The sequence below is a fragment of the Haliaeetus leucocephalus genome, unplaced genomic scaffold (genome assembly GCF_000737465.1).
Source record: "Haliaeetus leucocephalus isolate CR32 unplaced genomic scaffold, Haliaeetus_leucocephalus-4.0 Scaffold964, whole genome shotgun sequence".
Taxonomy (NCBI): Eukaryota; Metazoa; Chordata; class Aves; order Accipitriformes; family Accipitridae; genus Haliaeetus; species Haliaeetus leucocephalus.
The window spans coordinates 2,288,116-2,312,078 of NW_010973400.1; the positions used below are offsets into that span (position 1 = coordinate 2,288,116).

A 23,963-nucleotide genomic window follows, 5' to 3' on the forward strand; every position below is an offset into this window, starting at 1 on the left:
AAGAACATTTTGCTTGCTTCAAATCCTGTATTTAAATTTTGCCAACTAACACAATAGTGACTGTATTTTATTTCAGGATGGCATATTGGCTGGTATCTCCTTTCAGTGTATTATGTCCTTTTGCACAAAACTGGTTTTATAATTATGGATATATATTACATTTCTATGATATAACTGTGCTGACTGCCTTATCAATTATTCATAAAAAATATGTTGGCCTAGGAAGCATGTCTTTTCCCCTCTGTAAATCTAATGATTGCTAGCTGTAGCTATGCCAGATCTCTCCTGTCCTTTCTCTTCTGTCTGCTCATTATCATTTAATTGTTAAGGCTACAGTATATGCTTTTTAGGGTGATAAGGAGTAGAGTGTATAGGGAAAGAAAATCTTAGAATCAACTTACAGAAATCCAGTAACTGACTGGCCAAAGACTGTCGTTTGGATTTTGCTGCAAAGACATCTGCTTCTGTGCAGAAGTCACCAGGCAGCATCTATTTCGAGAAGCACACTGAGGAATGTTGCTGCTTTATTATTTAGTTATCGAATGGAGATACACTTTAGGCTGAACACTGTTCTGATATGAACTCATTTAAAACAAACAAACAAAAAAAAAACCCAACCTTTTTAAATGCTCTGAAAAGAGACTATGATAGCAAAACCTTAGATTTCAGCATTTATTGTCTTTCAGCTGCTCACATAAGGCTCACATGCATTACAAGAAAAAAACAGTGAAAGGTTTAGCCCATTTGCCAACCTCGCCACTTTTTGCCTTCTTTCACATCATCATCAGCAATAAATATTCCAGAGGTTGATTTGTGTCCACAGTCAGGTCTCTCCATCCCAGTTGTCTTCCATATATAACCTCAGTCGCACACATGTAACCTTGATGAAGGCTAATGGAGTTGCACAGGTGTATCCAAGGCAAAAATACCTTTATTACTGATGATGATGCTTGAATAAGGAAAAATCCAGCTTGATGTCTAGTTGAGTTTGCAAAACTGTCGGGTGAGAAAAATAAATATTCACCTGTAAACTGAGCAAATGTGTCTTTGCGAGACAATAAACTCAGGGCTATGGGGTGGAATTTCTAAATACTTGCTTTTTAGAGGATAGTTACAGTAGAAAGGGTAGTCCTTTTAGAAGCCACATGAAGTCAATGAAAGTCAAGGACTCAAGTTGCAAGAGGTACTCAGTATTTTGTAGGTTCATGCCCTTAATAATACAAAATCATTATAGTTCACAGAGTCAGTATGTTTATAAATACAACACGCCTAGAATCCTCTCCTGTTAGCATCTCCTTTGAGATGGTACTTTAAGCTTTATGTGATTTTTATCTTTGTATTATTATAGAAATTAAAACAAGAAATGGCAGTTTTTCTTGAAGAATAAAGGACATCTCTTTATGTTAAGTATGATATAAAGGCCATTTCATTCAGTGCATGCCAGGGTTAAACTCTAATGCCATTCCAACCGAAGGCACTAACAGGTCACCAGAAACATCAATGAGATGATCTATTCATGAAGGTGCTATGTGCATTCATATAGATACGCAGAAAAAGAATATCTTTCAGAGTATTTACTTCAGCTGTTCTTTGCCACAGGCTAGTTATTGTTAACCTCATGTTCTGCCATTGATTCCACTGTGTGTTGGAGTTGGTATCTGATGGTAGAATAGCAAGTAGTGTCTCAAAAGAATAAAAGTGACATGTTCAAAGCCAAATAAAAGATAATGTTCGATTATCCCATCCTCAAAAAAAAACCAAAAAACACCAATATAGACAAAAAGCATAATAGAACTAGAGTTATTGCCCTTTTTGAGGAAGGCTATTTCATGAGAATTAGTCATAGCAAGGAAAAAAATACGTTGGTTTTATTGCACTGTAGTGAAAAGATGGTAACCAGGTTTGATTGACCAAAACAATTCTAAAGTTATGTACTATTTATGAAACAAATTTTGTAATGAGAGCGCACTTTGAGAAACCCTTAGGTTCTCAGAAAATGGTTAATTCTACAACGTGCTGAGCATTCTGGTCCTCATCCAGAAAATTCTCATTCCATGTGATTTATCTTCTAAATATATGAGCATGGACCTTTTGAGGTTGGTTTAGCCCAGTCCTGAGCCTAAGCTCAGCACCATACCAAGCGCCGTGCTCTTGGGAACAGGTTAACCAGTCCCTGTTAGGAGCTGCACAGCACTCGAGCCTAAGCCAGGACTCAACGTTCATCTCCCTCCCAACAGCAGCTGACTATAAAAACCACTCTTAGTCCTTTTCAGTGAAAAGGACTGAAATCTGAAAAGGATTAAGTGTATTGGGAACAGCAGGTGTGAAATGTTCCTGACGTCTCTTCCACTTCACTGTGCCCACGAAGGGAGGAAAGTGAGGTGCAGGGGAGGGATGGTGATGTGTGAAGATGGGTGCATGCCCAAGGCTGGTCCCACAGTAGGACATACTGCAATAACCTCAGGGGCTCTGAGGCTGTCGCTAACAACCTCGGGAACAATTTTATACAATATTTAACATATTTGGGGAGTGCTAGGTTTCCTTAAGTTCTCTTCATAAAATCCCCTTTAAAGTACCTTCTTTTCTGTGGTGAATATTCAAGCCTACTTTATGACAGGTATGGGGTTTAGTACCTGGCCTTACTGCTTGCTCCTTCAGCCATAGAGCATATAGAGGAGTTGATGTACTTTATCTGTGCTTAGGGAAATCAGGTGGTTAGTCAGCTTCTTCAAACTGTGACCCATACAAGATTACTGCAGTATAGGACTTCAGGAGAAAATGGATGATAAATAGCAGCTGGAATAGGGATCTGTCCTCTAAATACCATCTTACATATTTTGAGTGCACCACCAACCACAGTTGCTTCCAGTCTGCCTGACTTTGGCCTCTAATTTGCACCTATATTTTAGGTGGATTTTAAGAAATCAGCCTTCCCAAAGCAGGGACCTAATTTGTGGTACAGGTGATGAAGAGAAGCACCTTGAAGGCTTCCAAAGGAGCTTTTTCTCCTAATTCAGGCACCTATGTGCAGGCAGGTGGGAGATTCCCTCTGGAGCAATGAGAGGTGCTTGTCTCTTGCTGTTAGGCAACCAATATTTAGGCTCAAGGTTGGCATCTAAGGCAGATATAGTCTAACCTCACTTTCTAGACTACTGCTGTAGTCTACAGAGAGGGAGACATACCTCTCCAGGAGGCAAGTCCTCTCGCCATAAAATAGGTGTCTAAGATACAAGATGAGGAGGAGGCCATCCCTCTTTACTATTAATAAAGAGAGAGCTGAGGTGATTTGCTTAGACTCTAAACTTACGATGGGTGTTACATTGCTTCCTTCAGGGGTCCAGCCTAATCTGGTTATCTAAGCTTCTTCTGCTGTTGTGAGGAAAGACAGGAATGTCCGTAGGGCAATTCGTCCCACCTTAAGATAAATAACGTGAATTGCCTTGTGGAAGTGCTCATATTTCTTTGCCCATGGAGAAAGGCCAGTCACCCAGCTCTGATTAGACACTTGAATTGTAGTTGGCTAAAAGTACGTGAATGATTCCTTCCAGAACCCAGTGTTTGTCTAAATGTCACATACATGTGCTTATATATGTACACAGAAAGAATGAAGTAGATCACAATCCATCAAGAAAACCATATCTAAAATACCCCTCTCTCAGAGCACAGATTTTCTTATTTAATCCAGTCTTGTAGCTACAGCTCCTTGGTTTGGGGAAGGAGAGAAATGAGCTCTGTGCCTTTCTATCATCTGCCCTAGAAGAAATGGTAGAAGATGTGTGTGTTCTGGAAGGAAGGAAGGAATGGAAAATCCCATGAAGAGGCATCATTTTTTCCAGCTGCATTTGGGATAGACAAATACAGCTGCTGGATGAATGGAATGTCTGATATTTCCATAACAAAGAGAGTTTTACCGGAACATTTTAATTTGCTCCTTTCTTCTTCTTAATCCAACCCAAAGTGCTGGAATCTCTACCAAATATGACATAAATAATAGGAAGCACTTGATATAAAAGTCTCTTCTTGCCAAAAGTCTGGCCAAATGGGCAGACTTTAGTTTTATTTCTCTGTGGTCAATTATAGTTTTATTTCTCTGTGGTCAGTTAGTGGTAAAGATACACATATCCTGTCCTATAAGCTTTATCTTTTCAAGATTTTATTTTAATGATAATTTCTAATTTTGAAGTCACCCTGGCTGCCTAATTCCACTAGAACAGAGCAGTAAGTCACATACACAGATTCAGTGACAAGAAGCAAGTATTTTTGATGCAGTGTAATCTGGCAATGCTATGTTCATCCTTCTTTTCCTAAGGAGCAGAGCCAGTGACTTCATGGCCAAATTGCTTTTCCACGATACCTTGCCTCTTTTTGCAAGGGTTTAGACTTTGGGTTGTGGGTTTTTTTCTTTTCTAAAATAGGGTTGTATATACTCTCCTAGGGCTTGAAGGCAGGGCAGGAAGGCAGGAGAAGTAAAACATTTAGGGTGAGAGGACCAAATTCCTTTTGCTTTACACCTACACTGAAGACAGAGATGTCATTCTGCATTTTACACCATTGTGTGGAAAGCCAGCATTTGGATGCAAGACAGAGAAACCTGCCGCTATCCATCTGAAACAGTCTGACAAAACTGCAGAAGCATTTAGGTGTCTGGAAAACAGACTGTCTGGTTTGTGTTTACGTTGTAAAAAGCCCAAAATGAGAAATAGCAGATGAAAGAAAAATCTACTCTTGGTGACCCATTCGTGTTTTCCTACTTATTAAGAACCTTGCTTTTAACTCTGGGAGAGGAGCAGGCAGCATTTCTACATCTGCATGCTTCAGCTCCATTGTAGAACAGAATGAATGTGGAAACAAATTATAACATTTCTTTGAAAACAGAGAAATAGGGAGTTAAAAATATGATGTTTGTTTCAGGTGCCAGGAGGGATATATTGTGCCTAGACAGACAGCACCCGTGGTTTCTGTTAAACCATTTAAAGGAATCTAAGAGAACGGAAGGTTCACGGGAGTATAAAATATTCTTCACCCTTTACTGCCAGGGTGCAGGTATAAATTATGCTATGGATGACATTTTTCTCTTAAATGAGGGACTGATAATTGCTGTGTGTTGGGCGCAAAATCTTGGCACGGGAAACAGCTTTCTGCTTTCGGTGGCCCCTTTCCATGAGTGCGCTTCACTTGCTCTGCCTGGCCGAGCAGCCGCACTCCCGCCCGCCTGTCGGAGCTGCCTGCTGGGTTTCAAATTTTGCAGCTGCCAGGCCTTGGAAAACATGTTTTCATCACGCAAAAATGTATGGTCTTCTACGTAAATGAATTGCAGCTTACAAGTATTCAGCGGTGTTGCTGGGCTGCCAGGCTAAGGAGCTGCCACCAAACCTGTAGCAGGCATTGCAGCCCGACTATTTCCAGCCTGGCGAGCGTGGCCATGGATTAGGAGGGTGAGTGGCTTGGGCTGGAAGCTGCTCTGAAAGGAGGGACAGATCGATGTGCCCTGCTCTGAAGAGAAACTGTGGCAAGGAGGACAGAAAGGCTTCTTTTCAAGCCTCGAGGTGCAGCTTGCAGAGGCACCGAGCAGAATCACTTTTAACCTCTCGCTCCTCTCCCTCAGTGACAGCATCTCAATTTACTGTAGTTTGGGCCTTTTGCTCACATAATTTCTAGACACAACTACAAATCCTGCAAATCTTATCCAAGGAATGACAGACTAATCACCTCTCTTGCTCTGGCTAGACCTCTCTGCAAGCCATGCAGCTGTCATACAACCACTCCTAAGATGCCGGTACGGGTGACCTACCTATATTTACTTACGTCTCACAGCCCTGTCTAGGCTTGGCTGTGTTGAAATTTAGGGGCGAAAGGGAACAGTTATCTAACAAGGTGCAGTTCAAGCTAAATAGATCAAAGACAACAAAAAAAACTTCCACAGCGTAGAAACCAGAGCTGTGTTCTTGAAAGCTGTCATTTTTGGGCCACTTCCAAAAGCCAATCTTGCCCTAAAACGAGGGTAATCAAATCTCCGACTCCAGCATGCTCCCACGTAGCTCCAGGGATCAGCAGTTCACTTCCTTTCATTTAAATCATCAAGGATTAGCCACTGCCAGATTGGGATAATGAATTTGAATTAATATGACCAGGTTATGATCATATCAGATAACGATCCCTTCTTTTTCCTTGCATAGTGCTAAGCTTCAGTGACAGAAATACTCCGAGCAGTTCTGTGGGGTGGGGTGGGCAGGGATTGATGGTGTGAGAAGAGCTACCTGCCTTTTCCCACATGTACTGTGGCCATAGGTGATGCGATACATTACCTTTCATTGATGTCCAGAGCACAGGCTGGCTCTACGTATACCATAGAAAAGTACTAGTACCCTGTAGCTGAGTGAGAAAGAACCAGTGCCTGACAGAATTAATTCTAATTACTGAAATGCTGATTGGGATCTTTGGACACTACCATAATCATAGTAGTAGTAATAAATAATAATTGTGGTTATCATTATTTTATTACTGTTTTCCCTCTAGACATTGCAATGATGAGAAAGAGCCTTGGATAGACTTACCTACATAATTACTTGTATAAATTTTGCCACATTCCTAAGAATCAGGTTTATTAGCTGCATAATGCCAGCTCTCTGCTAAGCTGTTTTTTGATAGTGTAATAAATATCATTAAAACAAATCAGATAGGAGTTGGTTAAGGGGCTGAGCTTTAAGTCTGGTGAGAATAAATTTTTTATTCTGTCATTTTATTTTTAATCTTCCTTCCCATATAATCCACCAAAACTTGCTTGCATCTTTTATTTACCGTTAACAAATAGTAGCTCTCACCCCAGGACATTTTGCCACATATTTGCTGAATTAGGCTGCCAGAGATACTTGCAAACAAGTTAGATCCTGCACTGTTAATAAGTTGTCCCATTTTTTTAACTTCTCCACTAGTACCATGTGAGATTCAGCTTATTCTCAGTCCCTAGCAAAAGTATAGGTCGAAATGCTGTTCTTCCAAGGGCACTCACTATTCACTTCTTCATTCACTTGCTAGTCATTTAAGCCAGCATCTTCAAACTCGTCATCTTCTTTCTTAAATCTCAGCAGGGAGGCAGATTTGTGCCTCCGACTGTGATCTCCGACACTATAGCGTTACAGGCTGCCGCTGATCCTGCGCCTTTAGAAATAGTCTTGACCGAGCAATTAGATTGTGTTCCGTCGGTGAATAGCATTAAGGGTATGTAGGAGACGTGGCTCTTTTGTTTGTTTTATTTTATTCTGGCCATGTTGTCCGTGAACAAAAGCATTTGCTGTTAATCCCGTTGCTCGACTTGGTTTCTAATGATCATTTCTGTGATGGTGAATTAGCAGGAGCTGCTAGTGTATGCCCGAGCTCACAGCCATTAATTTTCTTGATTTTCTTCTGATAGAGCAGGTGCAAACTGGCAGCGTTTGACCCTAATAAGTTACACTAGTCTTGCCAAATTTTGTTTGCCTGGAACAAGGAACATTATTTGTATCAACATCCTGGTAAAAAGTGAGCAAATGGATTTGTTGGTCAGGTAAATTTTCATGACAAATTTGCAAGCCTGTGTTTAAACAATGTAATTTATTTAATCTTGTGATTTTACTAGTTCTTTATCGTAATCATACAATAGCGCCATTACAGTATATGTTTTCTTCTCTCATGAGACAGATGGATAGTGGCTGAGGCTCAAAGATAATATTTATCTACAAGATAGTATAACAAAGGCAGAGATTTGCAAGTTAATACATTTTGAGCTGATAAAATAATTCCAAAGGAAAAGCGATGCTAGGGTGTAATTTATTTTTTTTTAAATCCTATTTAATAGAACATTCAGTGCCTTATAACATACATATTGCAATGATGTTGCTCTATAAATGTCCCTTCCTGTCATCATTTACATGATTGATTACCTTGCAGCTGCATAAACTTGAATAACTCAGAAAATAACCTGTTACCTCAGTATGCACATGCATCTTGGTGCGTGTGTCGTGGAAATGTATGTTAGTATGTTTGGGCATCTATGCTTTTATACTTCATGAGCGTGTAATTATGATAAATCAAGGTCTTCGGTACAAAATACGACTTTCCATGTAGAGTGCCGTGTCTGTTCTGTTCGTAACTGAAGGTTGGCTATAATATAATGAAGTTTCTTTGTTGCTTCTCCCAAGATAAATAGACACGTGGGTTTTGAACCATTAATAACTCTGAAGATGATGAAAAGTCAAATAGTGGACAGTTAAGGTGCAGCAACATTGCACTCTCTTCTTTGCCTGGAGTTTCAATGCTTTAAGGATTATGTTCCACAGTAAGCAAGATGTTCAGTCTAAATTGTATAGACTTGAACGGGAGTTTCTAATGAGGACACAGCTAACAGACTCTTAAGCCTCATGAGAAGCTGCCTATCCCAGCCTGGAGTCCTTTCTTTGGTAATCAAAATAATTTGACAGAGATAAAAAGAAGTAGTTTCTCTTCATTTAAGTGCTTCATCTTACATAAAAATGTTGGATTTCTTGTTTTCTGGAGACCAAAACACTGTCCAGGGAGCAAAGCAATTTGGTTTGATTTTTTTTTTTTTTGTCCCGTCTATCTCGGTAGCAAATATTTTGCTCTAGTGGAATGGGAACACAATTACTGTAGGGTAAACATTTATGTTCCTAATTATGAAAGCAAGCCAGCAAGATCAGCATGTTGAGCTGATGGGGCAGATCCTGGGAGGGCACGAGGTGAAGAGGCCAGCAGGCAACTGGCCAGTGGGACAGGCCGTTGCTTTGGTCCATGCAGGGAGGGACCAACCCCAAAATATGGGCTTCAGATGCTTCAGTCCAGGGTGGAGCTGGAGCTCCTACCTGTGTGTCGGCAGTCCCATAGCCTCCTGTTAGCTCAAACATGTGCTTTTAGTGGAGAATATTCAGATTCCTGAGTTGTGTGAGATCCTGAGCAATAGATAGTCAAAGATAGCAATTTTTTTTTATTACACTACCAAAATTGGTATGTTTTCCTATTTCTTAAAAATAAATTCTGAGTGTAGTATGAACAAAATTGAGGCTATATTATGGAGCTAGCTCTTTGCCGTTGTCTCCTGCTGGGAGAAGCAGGTAATGGTGGTAGGCTCTCTGTTCACAAGCAGAAGTGATGGACCCCGGAGGGGCAGAAAGAAAAAGGCACACATAAGTCCCGTGTGTTCAGGGAAAGATCACAAATGATAATTCTGAATATGTCTTTATTTTAAAAGATAATCATTTATTTCAGTGCCCTTTTGGAGCACAAAGCTTAAATATACATCATACCTTTGAATCTATGGCACAGTGAGTCATATGGCTTCGAATATAAATAGGTGTCACAAACTCTGTCAGTCCTCCTGTTCCCAGCCAGGCAGCCTGGGAGGAAGCTGAACCAACTGTTCCTAGGCAGTAACGTACATTTACATAAAGTGTTTCACATTTTTCATGTTTATTCCGTGCAGATGGCTCCATTTTGAACATCCAGAATTTGTTTTGACTTTGTGACTATAGCTTGTAAACACAGAGTTGGCTGGCATCTGTACTGGGTATAGGTAGCTTTTCGTATTTGATCTAAAATTGAGTGGGGCTGTAGCCAAACCATTAGTCAGTCAAAATAATGTCGCAAGCCGGTTAAAGGCAGCATATCCAAACCACAAGGGAAGCCTGAATTGGAGGCAGTAGCACTGTCCATAAATTGACAAATTGATGCGCTAGTGGTGTTTCACTTACACAGCTACTTTAGCCAGACTCTAAATGTGGCTTTGCAAATCAAGGCATCTCACTATTAAATGTTTTGAACTGAATCACAGTTACGTTCTCTTACGTGAATGTGTTGATACGAATAATGCAAGGAAAATGCATAGATAAACATATTTATAACTCAAGATGCAGAAAACTCAGTTGCATCACTACTAAGCATGAAAACACTAGTGCTGATTCTTGTCTGTGTGTATTATATGTATGGAAATTATTTTCAAGGACAAATTAATACCAAAAATGTAAAGTTCTCTACTTTTCCTTTTGTCAGTTCCACTCCTAAGTCTTACAGATGAGGTTTTAGGGTTACTTTTCCTGCTATCAGTATTTAAACGTTTTAGCTCTTTTCTATATATTAGTTAACAGAAAGGGACACCAATTTTGATTTGTTATTTGAGAGCGTAGTCGAGCCATCTTTTGCTTTAAAAGGTTCCCTGTGCCTTTGTCTTCTCTAGTTTAAGTAATTAAGTTGAAGGATAAGTAGCCAGAGTATGTTCAAAGGCCTTGGCTTTATTTTGTTAGACCTAATTATTCCAGACAATACAAAATATTTTTCAGTAACTCCCCCCTTACCCATTCAGAGTGTATCTGTGCTTCCTGCTTATCTGCAGGTTCAGTTCTGCTTGAACATTGCTCAGGTCTATCACCTTGCTGGAGAAATACATGATTTGTAAATCTGAAAGAATTCCCCAACAGCAACCATAAAATTAAGCTGTTAAAGAGCTCTTGGAGCTTGTTTAAATGCAGACCTAAACAAACCTCTTTGCTGTTTAGCTCAAGATAAATCTTTTTAAAAGTCCTGTTCTAAATCACTTCCCAATTTTAATGAGTTTATATATCAGCCTTTGCCAGATTTTTACTGTAGCTATTCTCCAAGATTACAGCCATGATAAAGTAAGGACTAAAATTGTTTATTATATATTATTCTTCAGAAGCAAAACATTTTCCCCCAGAGGCTGTTGGGAGAGCTATTGATTTTCTGCCACAATGTGAAATGTGTGACCTTTATAATATGAGCAATGATTACAAGGCCAATAAAATGACATCATTCTGTTTAAACTTTAGAGTTCGCAGGGCAAATAGCAGAGTGTGCCACATTTAATGATGTCCACGGACGATAAGTGTACATTGCCTGGCTTCAAGTGAGACTGAAACACGAAGCAGGCAGACGCTCCAGCCCCAGAATACCCCCTGTTTGTGCCAGGAGTGGGTGAACAAGAGTGTACGTACCAGATAGAGCTGTGTCTTTTCCCAGCTCTTAAGGCAAGAAGTCAGTGCTTTTCTGAGAGCAGACTTTTCTAAATGTTTGCATCTACCAATGCCACTGACAAAACTCCTCCTAATGTGGTACAGGATGAGATATTTGGGGCACAGCTGTATACATCCATACAGATTTTCCCCAATGCACTGCATATGCATTTACAGGACTAAATTCTATTTTTGTAATACAGCTTTAGCCACTTCATTGCAGTTCCTCTAGAGCAGCTGAGAGAAGGCTCCATCGCAAATAGATGAAGTATAACCACACAGAGCATATTGATATTCTAATACGTGTGAAAACAAGGAACACAGAAAGCTTTAGTCATGCTTGGAGGGGAATGCCACAACCTGATTCATTGAAATCATTCCGAGAAGAAATCTGTGGAATTTCCTACTTCAGTCACATCAGTCTGCTTCCCCACATTCTTTTCTTCTCTTCCTTCAAATGCTCATTTTTGATCCATTAGGAAGTGCTTCAACCAATTCCCTGTCCAGTCTCCAGCCCGTACCAAGCGAGATCCCTAGCATGGAAACCACGGTAGCTGTGATTTCCCTGTGCAGGCTGAACCAAGCCTGCGCTCACTATTTGGTCCAGCTAAACGTGGAGCTGAAGTGCTCGTTGCTTAGAAAGAGCAAGCAAAGCAGCACAACACAGTCAAGGCATCGCAGAGGAAGGAATAGGGATAATTTTCTTTCCCATTTCTGGCTCATTGTGTAATATCAATAATCTCTGCAGCTTTGTATTATACTTGCCGTAAGTGGCTCTGGTGATTGATTAAACACCTTAGCTTTTCTTTGGCATTTAATCAATTGCAGCAGCAGTTTATTGCGTGGTGTATTACAAAGTAAAAGAGATTATTACTTAATTATTCTGAAAAATAGCAGCTTGCAGTTGTTGCTAACATGGGTATGTGTCTACGCTGACATTGGTGTCACATCATCCTTTCCTTTGTGCCTCCTGGTCTCCATGCTGGGTGAGAGCATGCGATTCCCAATGGGTCATTCACAGTCATTCCCGTAGCCATCGCCAGCACAGTGCAATTAGTGGCATTAAATAAATAATTGCTTACGATGGGGCTTCCCACAGTGCAAAGAGCCCAATTCTGTCGCTTGCTGGGTACCTCCAAATCTCACTTAAATTTTAGGCAACGTCCTTATTAACCAGCCCACGTGAATATGAACTCGCTGTCAGGTACAAACCGCTTCTGGAAACAATTCAGCAAGAATTACATTGGTATCAGGAGGCATTTTGATAGCCCACGGTGCAGCACCGGATGTGTGCACAACTGGAGATAAATCAGATACGAGGCATGTTATTGGTATGTGAGTGCAAGAAAGAAAAAAAATAACATTTTGTGACATCCTCTTGAGGATCTAGGAAATGGCAGCTCTTCTGTTTTGACATCTGAGGTTTTCTGCCTTGAGTGCAAAATTGAATCCATATGCAAGAGTTCAGAAAGAATATTGTGGTGTGATAAAGCATAAGGATTCAGGGTAGTGTACACATCTGTGCATGTAGGGGTACCACAGGTATCGTGATCAGTATGTATTCTTACCAATCTGCTTGTGGAATAGGATGTAACCCATCTGTATTCCCATGCAAAGGGATAGTCCAATATTTAGAATTAAAAAAAGGGGTTTAGTTCCTTGCTTTGCCCCTGACTTTCTCTATGATCATAGGCAAGTGATTTTGTCTCCTTGTGCCTGTTTCCTTTTGTGAATGGGAGTAACTGTTGTTCGCTACCTTAGAGAAGCATATGAAATTAAGGACTGCTAGCAGCTCCTCCACTGTGGTAATAGACACCATCTAAATATTTAGTGGAAAAATGAAAACTCTTCAAAACTTTGATCCTGCAAAGACTTGTATGAATTAAAGCTGTGCCCTTGATTTGAACAGGGCTAGTTAATGGAAGACCAGTGACAAAGCATCCACTGCAAGTTTTAAGCATTTCCCCAAATGATTTTAGGGGTTATTGGGGTGGGTGGGGTGGGGTGTCATGAGGGAAGAAAACTGAACCTTGTATGTTGTTTATTTTTCCTCCATTATGGTAGTAGAGGTCTGACCATCACCTTTCTAGGCAGCTTTGTGAATCCAAAAGGTTGGTAGTGCTCTTGCTCGTGCTTAAAGCTGGCATTGCCTGTGAGTAGTGATGCTTTGGCCAGTCCGTATAAGTCACGCAGCATCGTATGCCGGTTTTGTGTCAATCGTGCAATGGCTTTTGCAAGTACTCTAGCAGAATTGGAGCGAGCAGACGTTGACTGTCCAGTGACTAGGAGAAGTTCATGTTTCTTTGAGAAGGTGCTGGATGGTCCTAACCATTAAAAGAGTTTATTTTCTTACTCCAACAGATTTCCCCTCCCCTCCTTGATGTTACCAAATTTATCATCACTTTTGTCTTTCAGGTGTAACCTGTCTTTAGTGTTGCAGACACATCAGCCAACCATGCATTAAGAACTGGGCCCTTACTTTAATTCAGTATAATTTTCTTTTTGTCCAATAATTTCACAAGCGCTAATCCACACTTCAAATGCAGGAGATACTTTGATCCCCAAATTGTTCAGCACTTCATGCAGGAAAAACCGTAGGCCACAGTCATGAAACTCCTAGAGGATGGCTGCTGGCTTCCTGTGGCAGAGCTGGTTGTTGTTTTCCCCCCTCTCCCTTCTTTGCTCTAACCATTTTGTCTGTCTATCTTGTCTTGTATTCAGTTTTCAAAGCAATTGCCATGAAGGGCTTCCTTTTTTTAGTGCCTAAAAGGGAACAATAGATTTTTAGAATAAGCATATATATATTTTTTATATGACCGTCTGTATATGCATAGCATATCTGTCATATCTATACTTTAATATAACATGCTGAGAAGTTCAAGCTAAACAAATTAATATTTATTATTATTATTATTTATGAAAAGGTCTTTAAATGTATCCTTAAATGCACATGACATTTAAAATTATTCCAGTGCTGGATTTCTGAAAAAGTAGATGACCTTTTCTCTTGAAATTGGAGAGTGTTTTTTCCTTAACAGTTACATTATGCACAGAAGATGAGATGTTAACCAAGATGTTAAAATGTATTGTTTCCCTTTGAAAGCTAATCCTGTTCCTCATTTTCATTAATGTTGGCTCATTCATCTTTCTTTTTCTTTCTTTCCTTTCCTTTCCTTTTCTTTTGCAACTGTTTTTGCATGAAAATGCAGAGTAGAAATAAACAGATTTTTGGTAAGACTTGCTTTAAGACTCTTCTCTTTCAGATCCAGTTAAAGTTTTTAAGTTCAGTTATTTTAAAATTCATATTCTTCAGTTCCGTAAACAAAAATAATGGAGAAATATAATGAGGTGCAAAGCGATTTTCTAGCCCTCACTAATCAATAAATACCAACAAAATGGGGATGGTGTAATGTCCATAATTTAATTGTCTGCTGTTACCAGGTCACCACGAGACAGTAGCAGAAGCGGGGAGAAGCTGGAATTGGCCATGTCCAACCTCACTGCGGATGTCCTGGAATTACTCCTGGAGTTTGTTTATACAGGTTCTTTGATCATAGATTCAGCCAATGCAAAAACCCTACTGGAAGCTGCCAGCAAGTTCCAGTTTCATACTTTCTGTAAAGTCTGCGTTTCGTTTCTAGGTAAGAATCACTCCATCTAGTGAGGTTTTAAGATCTTATTTTAAGGTTTGCAAGTCTTCCTTCTAACAAGTTTTAAAAGATAATTAGGAAACCCAAGATAAAATATAATAAAATTTTAAAAAAAAGTATTTGGGTTGAGATTTGAATTCAAAGTGCTGACACGGTGGTCAGTGGAAAATGATATAAAGAAGTGTAGCCTGTTGTTTGAGTGGCAACTGCTTTCACATCTTGGATAGACTTTTTTCTTGAATCTTGGTTCATACTTGGTATGATGACATTTTGTTTCCCAGAGGTTGATCACTGCACAGATACCAGGCTGTAACGCACAGGTTGCTTATAACTGTAACAGCAAATGTTGGGTGCTACACCAGGCCAGCTTGGTCAAGCACTGAAAGCGTTGCAGGTGGACTCCCACAGAGGAGTCAGGATCTGCAATTGTCTTGCATCCATGAGAAAATCTTTCACATGTCCCATGTTCTTGTAAACAAGATCTGGTTGAACTACTCCAGGTTGAATGTTCATGGGGTTTGTTCTTTCATACAGAGTTATGGTCTGATGGATATGTATCATCACAAATGCTGGATGGGAATGAAAGGCTGCTGTGCTCTCCCTTGGTAACTGGTGTGCCCTGTGTGCATGGGGAGCATTTGCCCGAGCAAGGGTGTTCGGATCAACATCAGCACCAGTGCCCCTAGCCATCCTCTCATGGCCACATGAAAAGCCCATTCTTCCTGTCCAGAGCATCATGTCGTGCTGCTCCTTGCATTTTCTGTATGTTTTCCAATATAGACTATTTCAAAACAGTCCAAGGTGGCCAGCTGAGTTAACTAAGCTTTACCGGTCTGAACTGGAACCATCCAGCCCCGTTTCTGTCATGGCAGAAGAGGAGCCAGAACTGGTGCTCAAATGAAACACATGTTGGTTTATATTCCTGACTGTATCATATGCCACTCCTTCACTAACGTGGCTATAATATCAGTTAATGAGACAGTAATAATTTACAAATTATTAACACAAACTTATTAACACAAAAAGTGTGAGCTTGATCTTATATGACTTACTTCCCATGTTCAAGTTCCAATATCTTTTTTGGACATCTGGTTTCTATTCAGGCTCCCTCAACTTGGTATGGAAGATGTCGTTCCCTCTGGACCCCAAATATATCTTCAACCCACATGAACTCTAGGTTCTTCTTGGCCAGTTCTCATTTAAAATTGACATCTAGAATTACAGAGCCTGGAAGATAAGAGTTTAGAAAATGTTGCAGTCATTAAAAAAAAAAAAACCAAACTCAAATGAGTCCAGTTTACTGCTGTTAATTTTCACTGCTAAGCTGACCTGCTGGCAAGATGAGTGGTGTGACTAGGCTGGCACAATGCAGGCATCAGTAAAGAATCTGTGGTATTGTATTCTTCTCTTCTTTCCAGCTTTTTATATGTCACTTGTTTAAAAGCCTGTTCTCAAGTAAGTGGGTAATGGGGAAATGAAGTCTATGCTTTGCAATCCTGCTGTGTTGGTTGTGCAGCTTGAGTGAGGGCTCTGGCTCTGGTATTGCTTTCCCCCAGCTTCCCTTCATCACCTTTTAAAGTGATTAGATCTTAGGGCCTTTCCAGGAACAGATATGTTTAAGTTGCGCTATCTCTAAAGATTCAGCCAGAAAAGCAAAATACATTTATTTCACTAAATCAATGTGAGATTTCTCTTTTCCGATAGTTAATATTTGAATTCAGTGAACCATGTTATGGTATGAAATAGTAGGTTGGTTATAAGTTCAGTGATATATGGGGAGTCGCTGGAATTTTGTATTCTCATTTGGAGAATTCATGGAGTGTAATTGCTTATTTTTATTTATAGCTGTGACTGGATTGCTCTACAGAGATAGCAGAGCATTTGCCATCTAAAAAGTTGAAGGAAAAGCATTTTTTCTTCTCTGTGGCTGTGTTTTTTCCTTTCATCCCAGCCACCTCTGCTCCCCACAAAGCAAAAATATGGTAAAAAACAGGGTTTTTTCCAGGGTTTCTGGAGGATTTACCAGTATAAACAGTGATTCTTTCTCATCAGTGCCCATATCTAAATAGTGAGAGAAGTGGAGGGAAGTCCAAAGAGGTCCAAGGAAGTAAAAGCCCCAAATTAATAGGTCTGTTCAGCACATCACAGCACCATCTCAGGGGAAATTCAGGTCATCCTTTTTTGGCCATGAAGCTCCAGCAGAGTCCTAACTGGTTGATGTCCAGGCAGCTCTTGTGTCTCTGTCCTGGGCCTCTCAGCAGCACTGGGGAGAGGCACCCCAAATCTACTTGCACTTTCTGGTGGAAACATGCTGCAAATGTGTCAGGAAAATTGTTTCATTTCAATGGGAGATTTCTTAACTAGCTTCACTGGGCTAATTATAGCCATGTTCTCTCTCTCCCCCACATGCTGTCTCCTCTGCTTTTGTCTAGACCATGAGAAATTGCAACAGTTCTGCGCTGACTGATGCAACGATGCTGACAAGTTCGTGCAGGCGCCATATGATAACTGGGCAAATGTTTGCAAACTGGTCAGGACATCATAGGTATCTCCTCCATCCATATGGCTGAAGACTTGAGGGGGTTTCTCTTTTTTTTTTTTTTCATATTTGTTTTACACTATCATCACAGTCATGTCTCAAGTCGGATTTCAGGTGATTCATCAGTATCACCGTTTGGGTCCGTGATGCAGGGACCACCATCGCAGGAGTGAACAAATTCTGAGCTTGTACTTCAGCCAGCTGCTGCTAAAATAAAAGTATTCTTCCTTAAGTGTAAAGAAGTTTCTGGAACCTGTTAGATTCATGGAGCAGAAAAGGAAAGAGCAGGAGCTTTGAATTTTCTTAGTCTCCTGGGCAAAAGGCACAAAGACAAAGTTTGCAAAGAGTGTGAGAGGGAGCTATGAGAAAAACTGAACAATGGACCAGTGGTGAGACCTGCATGAACAGGCATATGCACGTGAGGAAAGAAGAGACCTTTATGGTCCTTATGAATTCGAGAGAAAGTATTGTGGGTAATATTTTGTTCATCCAGCTGGAGAACCACGCTGCCCAGCACTGGAGAAACTGAAGCTTCAACCATATCCGGAGATGAGAGAAATGAGGAACACTCTCACAGGGGAAGTGAAATCTTTTGGATGACGAATACATCTGGAAGTCTTCCACTTATCTCCCATCCTCACATGGTTTTGACACTAGTAGGAATACCTGAGGAATAAGATCCCCATCAGAATGTACACAGAGTATGATGAGGAAATGCATGTTTTATGCTAATTTTAGTGATATCCAAGTCATCATCTAGAAAGCATCTCTAAGTGAAAATACAGTGCTTAATGCACACAGAGGAGGCTTACATCAACCACTGAGCTTCCATCGTACTGTTACCGCAATCTCACTGACTAATCCTTCCTACATACCATCTATCTCTGACTTTATCTCAAGATGTCCCACTCCCAGAAGTGCAGTCTTAGCAGTCTGCCTGGCTGGTTATCTCATGATGACTTTGCACAGGATCTCATTCCAAAATCACTTCTAACACAAGTGGAGAATACCAGCTGCTGATCTGCAATATTGTGACATACATAGAAACAAATATGCTATCCAGCACTGTCTCAGACCAGTGAGAGCCTACTAGATTACATCTGATATCCTTAAAGTCCACTCATAAGCCTGTTATGAACTGTCCTTGAGCACTGGGAATAGCTTACTAGTCAGCAGTCATGTTCCAAATGGACACAAGGTGAGGTGAAACTCCCCAAAAATGTGTTGTTACAAGTCCAGTGTCACTGTGGCAAAACCAGCAATTATTGTAAACATCGGCATCCAAAGGAAAAGGGGTCAGGAGCAGATTGAGCAGAACTGTTCCTTAGCTATCTTTGTCATGTCGGCATCCAGAAGCGCCCCCAGATTGCAATCGCTTGGGGTGGGCTATATTATATAGCAGAAGTCTATAACTAAGTAGTCACATAGGTTCCCTTTATAGTCAGTGAAGAGTAACAGGCATTGGTAAGACACTGTTATGCTCATCCTGATGTCGTTATCCAAAATATTACCAGATTGCTTCTTGGAATTGTTTGTTTATGAGTGTACGGGGATACTAACATGATTGCTCAGTTGCACCATAGACAGCTGGAGTCAAGAGAGATCAATCTTGCCCCCAAATTTTGAGTCAGAGGTGAAAAATGGAGGGTGCATTTTTTCTGTTCACAGGATAGAGATTTTCCATACGTTCTATAGCTGTTGCCCCAACCTCTGTCTCGCTCACCTGCAATGAATCCCTCTAGTTTACATGCCACCTTGCTGTGGTGCTTATCACATCAAAAGTGAGATGAAGTGCAAAGAAGTGTGTCACCAACCTCCCGAATGTACCCCAGTGTGCTTTTTCCTGGGACCCCTCTCTAAATGGCCTTATGATACTTGCTGAATCAGACAAGGATAACATCATTTGGGTCTGCCACCAAGCAGTTTCCTGAGGAAGAGGAAGGAGCGAAGCTCAAAGGGACAAGGTAGAACTGCTTGAACACCAGTGTACCAGGCTGCATCAATCACCCAGCATCGTTAGAGGTAGAAAAAACTGTCCAGATCAGAAGAAACCAGTCGTGACCAGTGCTTTTTCCGCCCCACACCACAGGCTCAGCTGGGAATGGTATGGGAATCTCTCCTGATAGAGGCAGACCCAGTCCCCTGAAGGCAAAGACTCATTCTTGCAAGTCTCTTCCATCGTGTGCTAGTAAACGGCTGCTCAATGAGTCAAACTTCATTATTACCTTTATTATAAACCCTGTGAGGGTAAGGTGGAGCAGTGTCAGATTTGTCTCTGACTTGAGAGTTTGCCAAGCGATGATGAGAGTTTTGGACTCTGTTAGATGATTATTTTACCCACAGCCGTATGTATACATGAAACTGTGCCAACAGACAGAACCTGGAAGAGGTTTTGGAGGGGTTTTTTGGGAAAAGAAGAAATTTTGGGAGCTTTGTGCTTCATAGCTATCAGTTTGCAGCCTGTCTCTGGGCAGTCTTTGAGTGACAAAATCTACTGACAGCAAAAAGTGCCGCTGCTCCAGTCTGCTTGAGGAAATGGGCTCCTTGCAGTCAGTACAATCAACTGATGCAAAATGAGATAACCTAGTTTCAAGATTGCTGGATCTGTAAAAGAAAATAAAAAGAGGGAAAAAAGAAAAAACAACACCAAAACTCCTAATCTCATGCCAGGTTAAAAAAAAAAAAAAAAAGTAGGTCATAATCCCATTTTAATAAAAGCCACGTATCAATAGCGTGCAGGTTTAAAATCTGATGAACGCAGAACCTGGGCGTAGGGAAAAATCCCCAAGCATTTCCAAAAGAAGCAATCTAATGGGAGTTTTGTTTGAAGAGATGTGGGGCTATCGCACATTCCTGTCCAGTGCTTTGAAAGGGTGCACTAGGATATGGCACTGCCCAAATGTGATATACTTCTCCTCTGAGAAGCCTGCCACTGGTACCGATGCTTTTGTGATCTATTGCAGTCTGTCTCTTTCTTTTCTTGGTGCTATATCTTAAAAGAATATATTCTGCCTATTAGTAGTGGCTTCGTTAACAAAAGCTGAGAAGAATCTGAGAGTTCCTCTTATAAATGTCTGAAATTGGTGGGTTTTTCTTCAGAATAGCTGAAAAGGAAAACAGTATAGTCAAATGTATGGTGTAGCACACTTTTAACGCAAAGCTACACACTGTGCTGTTACTTCTGTTTGCCGGGTAGGAGATAATGCTGTCTCCTCTGTGCATGATTTTCTTTGAAACCCACTACACAACATTTAACAGAAGGCGTTAGTATAATCTGTGTTTTGCATAAGGGATGTCATCACATTCAGCAGGAACAAAGTTCCTTTGAAAAAAAAAAGGGGGGGGCAGGATTTTTTTTTTATTTGAAGTAGCTTAGTAGCTGAACAGGGCAAAAATTATCATAAAGTGACTGCAGCATCCTCAGAAATGTCCTTAGTGCTGTTTGCATTTATTCTTAAGTGTCTGCACTGGCGTTTACATCTTTGCTGTTTCTTAAAGCAACATTGTAGGCGGTAGAAATAGCAGCAGTCTTTTGGCTGGGTTCCCGTCCCTTGGGAAGCCCCAGATACTATTATGTCAGTAGGTTTCCCCAGTGCCTTGTGAAGGCTTACACAAAAAGCAAACTCGGTGCATTTCTCTCGCCATCCCCAGCTCAGTTGTTAGATAGACTTTGATTTTTGTCCTTTAAACCCTAATCCTAAAGTAACCCAGGGTGCTGCTTCTAATTAACTCCCTGAAATTAATTAGGGTTCGAGGTTTGTCCATGGCTCTTGTTTTTTTCATGATCTCAGTAAAAATGTGAATCTTGCTTTTAATAATACTCACTTGCCTTTTTTTTTTTTTGTCCTTTTAGAAAAACAGCTGACTGCTAGCAACTGCTTAGGAATATTAGCCATGGCTGAAGCTATGCAATGCACTGAACTATACAACATGGCCAAAGCATATGCCCTGCAGATTTTCCCAGAGGTGGCAAACCAAGAAGAGATCCTTAATATCTCAAAAGATGACTTCATTTCCTACATGTCCAATGACAGCCTGAACACCAAAGCAGAGGAGCTGGTGTATGAAACAGTGATAAAGTGGATTAAGAAGGACGCTGCAATCAGAGCTCAGGTAAAAATAATCTCAGCAGCCTCACTCTGCTCCGTTCCCATGAATGCCTCTTTTAAAATAGAAACCATCCCAGTGCAATTTTAAACCTGAGGATGCGTAGGAGATGGGATGGGCAGTTCAGATAAAAAAAGAGAAAGGGAATGAAGGCTATGCACAAAATGTATGTAATTTCAAAATCTGAATCCCATATCTGATCACTTAGAATCAGAGTCTTGTTTGTAACAAGCATGATACAAAGCTAGGGCCTCGAGTTGTTGGCTGCAGGCTCGGTCAGAGATAAATCAGGAAGGATTAGTTGTGTGAGCTGCTGCTTTAAGAAGAGGATGCATTTTAGTAACAGTGGGAAATAAAAATCTGTCAGAAAATCTGTATTTCTTTTCATGCCACACACTGAATGAGTGTAACTTCAGTACATAAAAAAAAAAGATTCTGTATCTTTATTGGCTGCTTAGATAACCCTTTGGCTATTATATATTTATTAGAGTTAGCCTTTCCTCAACCATCTGAGCTATGCTGTCTGCTCTTGACTCAAGAAGCTAAGTGTATTACTTTGCTTAGCACTGTCTCCAGATACATGCTAGAAGCAATGACTGTTTGGAGGCTGATGATTGTCCTTGGGACCAGAAGAAGTCCCTGGTGATATTTAAAAACCTGCCACTTGCCTTCAGTGCAGCCTTGCAAGTTGGCTTTTGTGAGTAGTGAATTGTGGTGGTCTGAACCCCAAATCTCTGCTTTTGGAGGCCAGTTGTCCCCACAGCCCCCAGAAGGGAAAGGTTGTTTTTCCCCTTTCCCCTCTTTTGGAGGTCAAAGTTGCTTCTGTTGATCCCCACTCACAATTTTGGCTAGTTTAAGGAGGACAGTCCAGTTGCTTTTGGACCAGACCGCTACTTAGGGAAACACTTGGCCACACATTGTTGATGCCATCCCACATGATGAAAGGCTGTACCTGCTTGATTTAAATGGGAATTCAAGCACCTAAATGCACAATGGGATATTAAATGTGTCATTGGATGTGATCTGGAGCAGCTGCACCTGCGCCCCTCACCTGGAAAGTGGGAGAAATAGCATTTCTTGACCTCACTGGGCTGCTGGATGAGGATAAGGGCATTAAGGACAGTGGGGTACTCCATGCCAGGCCAAACCTTGCTGCCTGTGCTGCTTCCAGCCTGCAGCCCCCAGGGCCTTTCTCCAAACTCTTCCTGCCCTGTGCGAGCAAGTGACGTAGCTCAGCAGGGCAATCCTGTGCTTGCTCTGACCACCTCCACCATGTGCCAGCGATGCCATTTAGCATTGCCCAGTATTATTATTGCCTAAAACATTTACACGGTATCACTGATTTATTGAAATGGGCCCCTTTTTGGCTCTCGCTGGCCTTGAAAAACACATTGTTTTACAGAGTATTTCCCTGCTTGCTTAAAGTTTGATGACAGCAGTCAGCTCTGTGCAGCTCTGACCTCTGAATCTAATGCAACTTCAGGGATTATTCCCAGGGGCTGCAGTACAGGAGCCCTGCGGCAGGAGCCTGTTTGCCTGGTGCAAACAGAAGGTGTCACTCACCAGTCAGTCTGGGTTACCTTTTCAAAATTGCTGGTTTAAATATTTCCTTCGGCGCCCTGCTGCGGTGATGTTATGAATTTATTTTTTTAAGCGGTGGTTTTTCTTGCTCCCCTCTCGCTGCTGCCACTGCCATCTCCTCCTCTCTCTCTTTCATGTCGCGGTTGGGTTGGTTTGCTGGGGGGGTTTATTTCCAAGTTTCCTTCCCTTCTGTTCTGGTTCTGCAGTGCCTTTGTAGTTTACGATGACAGTTTTATTTGCTTCTCCAAACTTCTCTGTGGTGCTTTGGTTTCATGCATTACTTTACAAGGGCTTTTAATTTTTGATTTGAATTTATCCAGAGATGAGGGTCTTGAATAAATTAATATTAAAGATACTAAGCAGATAACTATTTTCATGCCCAATCCTACCATTAGTTTCTTTGAATCGTAGCTCTCACTTTTTTTGTGCTCTGTGCACTGCTTGATCTATTATAAAGCTCTTAGTTAAATAGGTACTTATTTTCTAAAAGTAGGTACTCATACTTACCATGAAAAGTACCATCTTTACAATAATGACTTCTGCATTTTCAGAGCCCAGGAACAAATAGCTCTGACAGTGTAAAGGGAGGAAGATAGTCCTAAGTAATCTCATTTCTGATAAAGATGATGAGTGAAAATTTGTGCTTGGTGTGCGGCAAGGCCCACTATGCCGGGAACTGCCCAAGCTCCCATGAGATGCACAGGCTGCTCAGAGCTTTGCAGAACTGGGCGACCATGGCAATACCGAACCTTGGGTGGACCTTCCTGCAGGAGCTACGCATGGATATTTTTACTTTATTCACAGTTTGGTGAGATGGATTCACTCAGCTCTCTTTAGACTCTTTGGGATGGGGAGCCAGCATGTGGAGGACACCAGCGCAGCAACAGGATTGTTGCTTTTGCGCTCAGCTGGTAGGATGAGTTGGGAGGGTTGCTGGAGAGGTTTTAGCCATGAATTGCAACAGCCCCAAGACATCACTCCTGCTCTACTCACTCCTCAGGTGACTGGTCTGGTTTTATTTCTCTTTCCCAAAGGCAGTCCTGGCAATTAAATCTTTCGAGGCCTGGATTT

At 41.1% G+C, this 23,963-nt stretch overlaps 1 protein-coding gene across 1 annotated transcript in view; it reads left to right on the forward strand.

Annotated features, from left to right (window-relative positions):
- KLHL29 (kelch-like family member 29) overlaps window positions 1–23,963 on the forward strand; it is a 250,799-nt gene that overhangs the window by 177,517 nt on the left and 49,319 nt on the right. Inside the window, exons 7-8 of the mRNA XM_010584304.1 lie at window positions 14,457–14,656; window positions 21,058–21,317. Of these exons, the coding sequence (XP_010582606.1) occupies window positions 14,457–14,656; window positions 21,058–21,317 (460 nt within the window). The remainder of the gene's footprint in view (window positions 1–14,456; window positions 14,657–21,057; window positions 21,318–23,963) is intronic.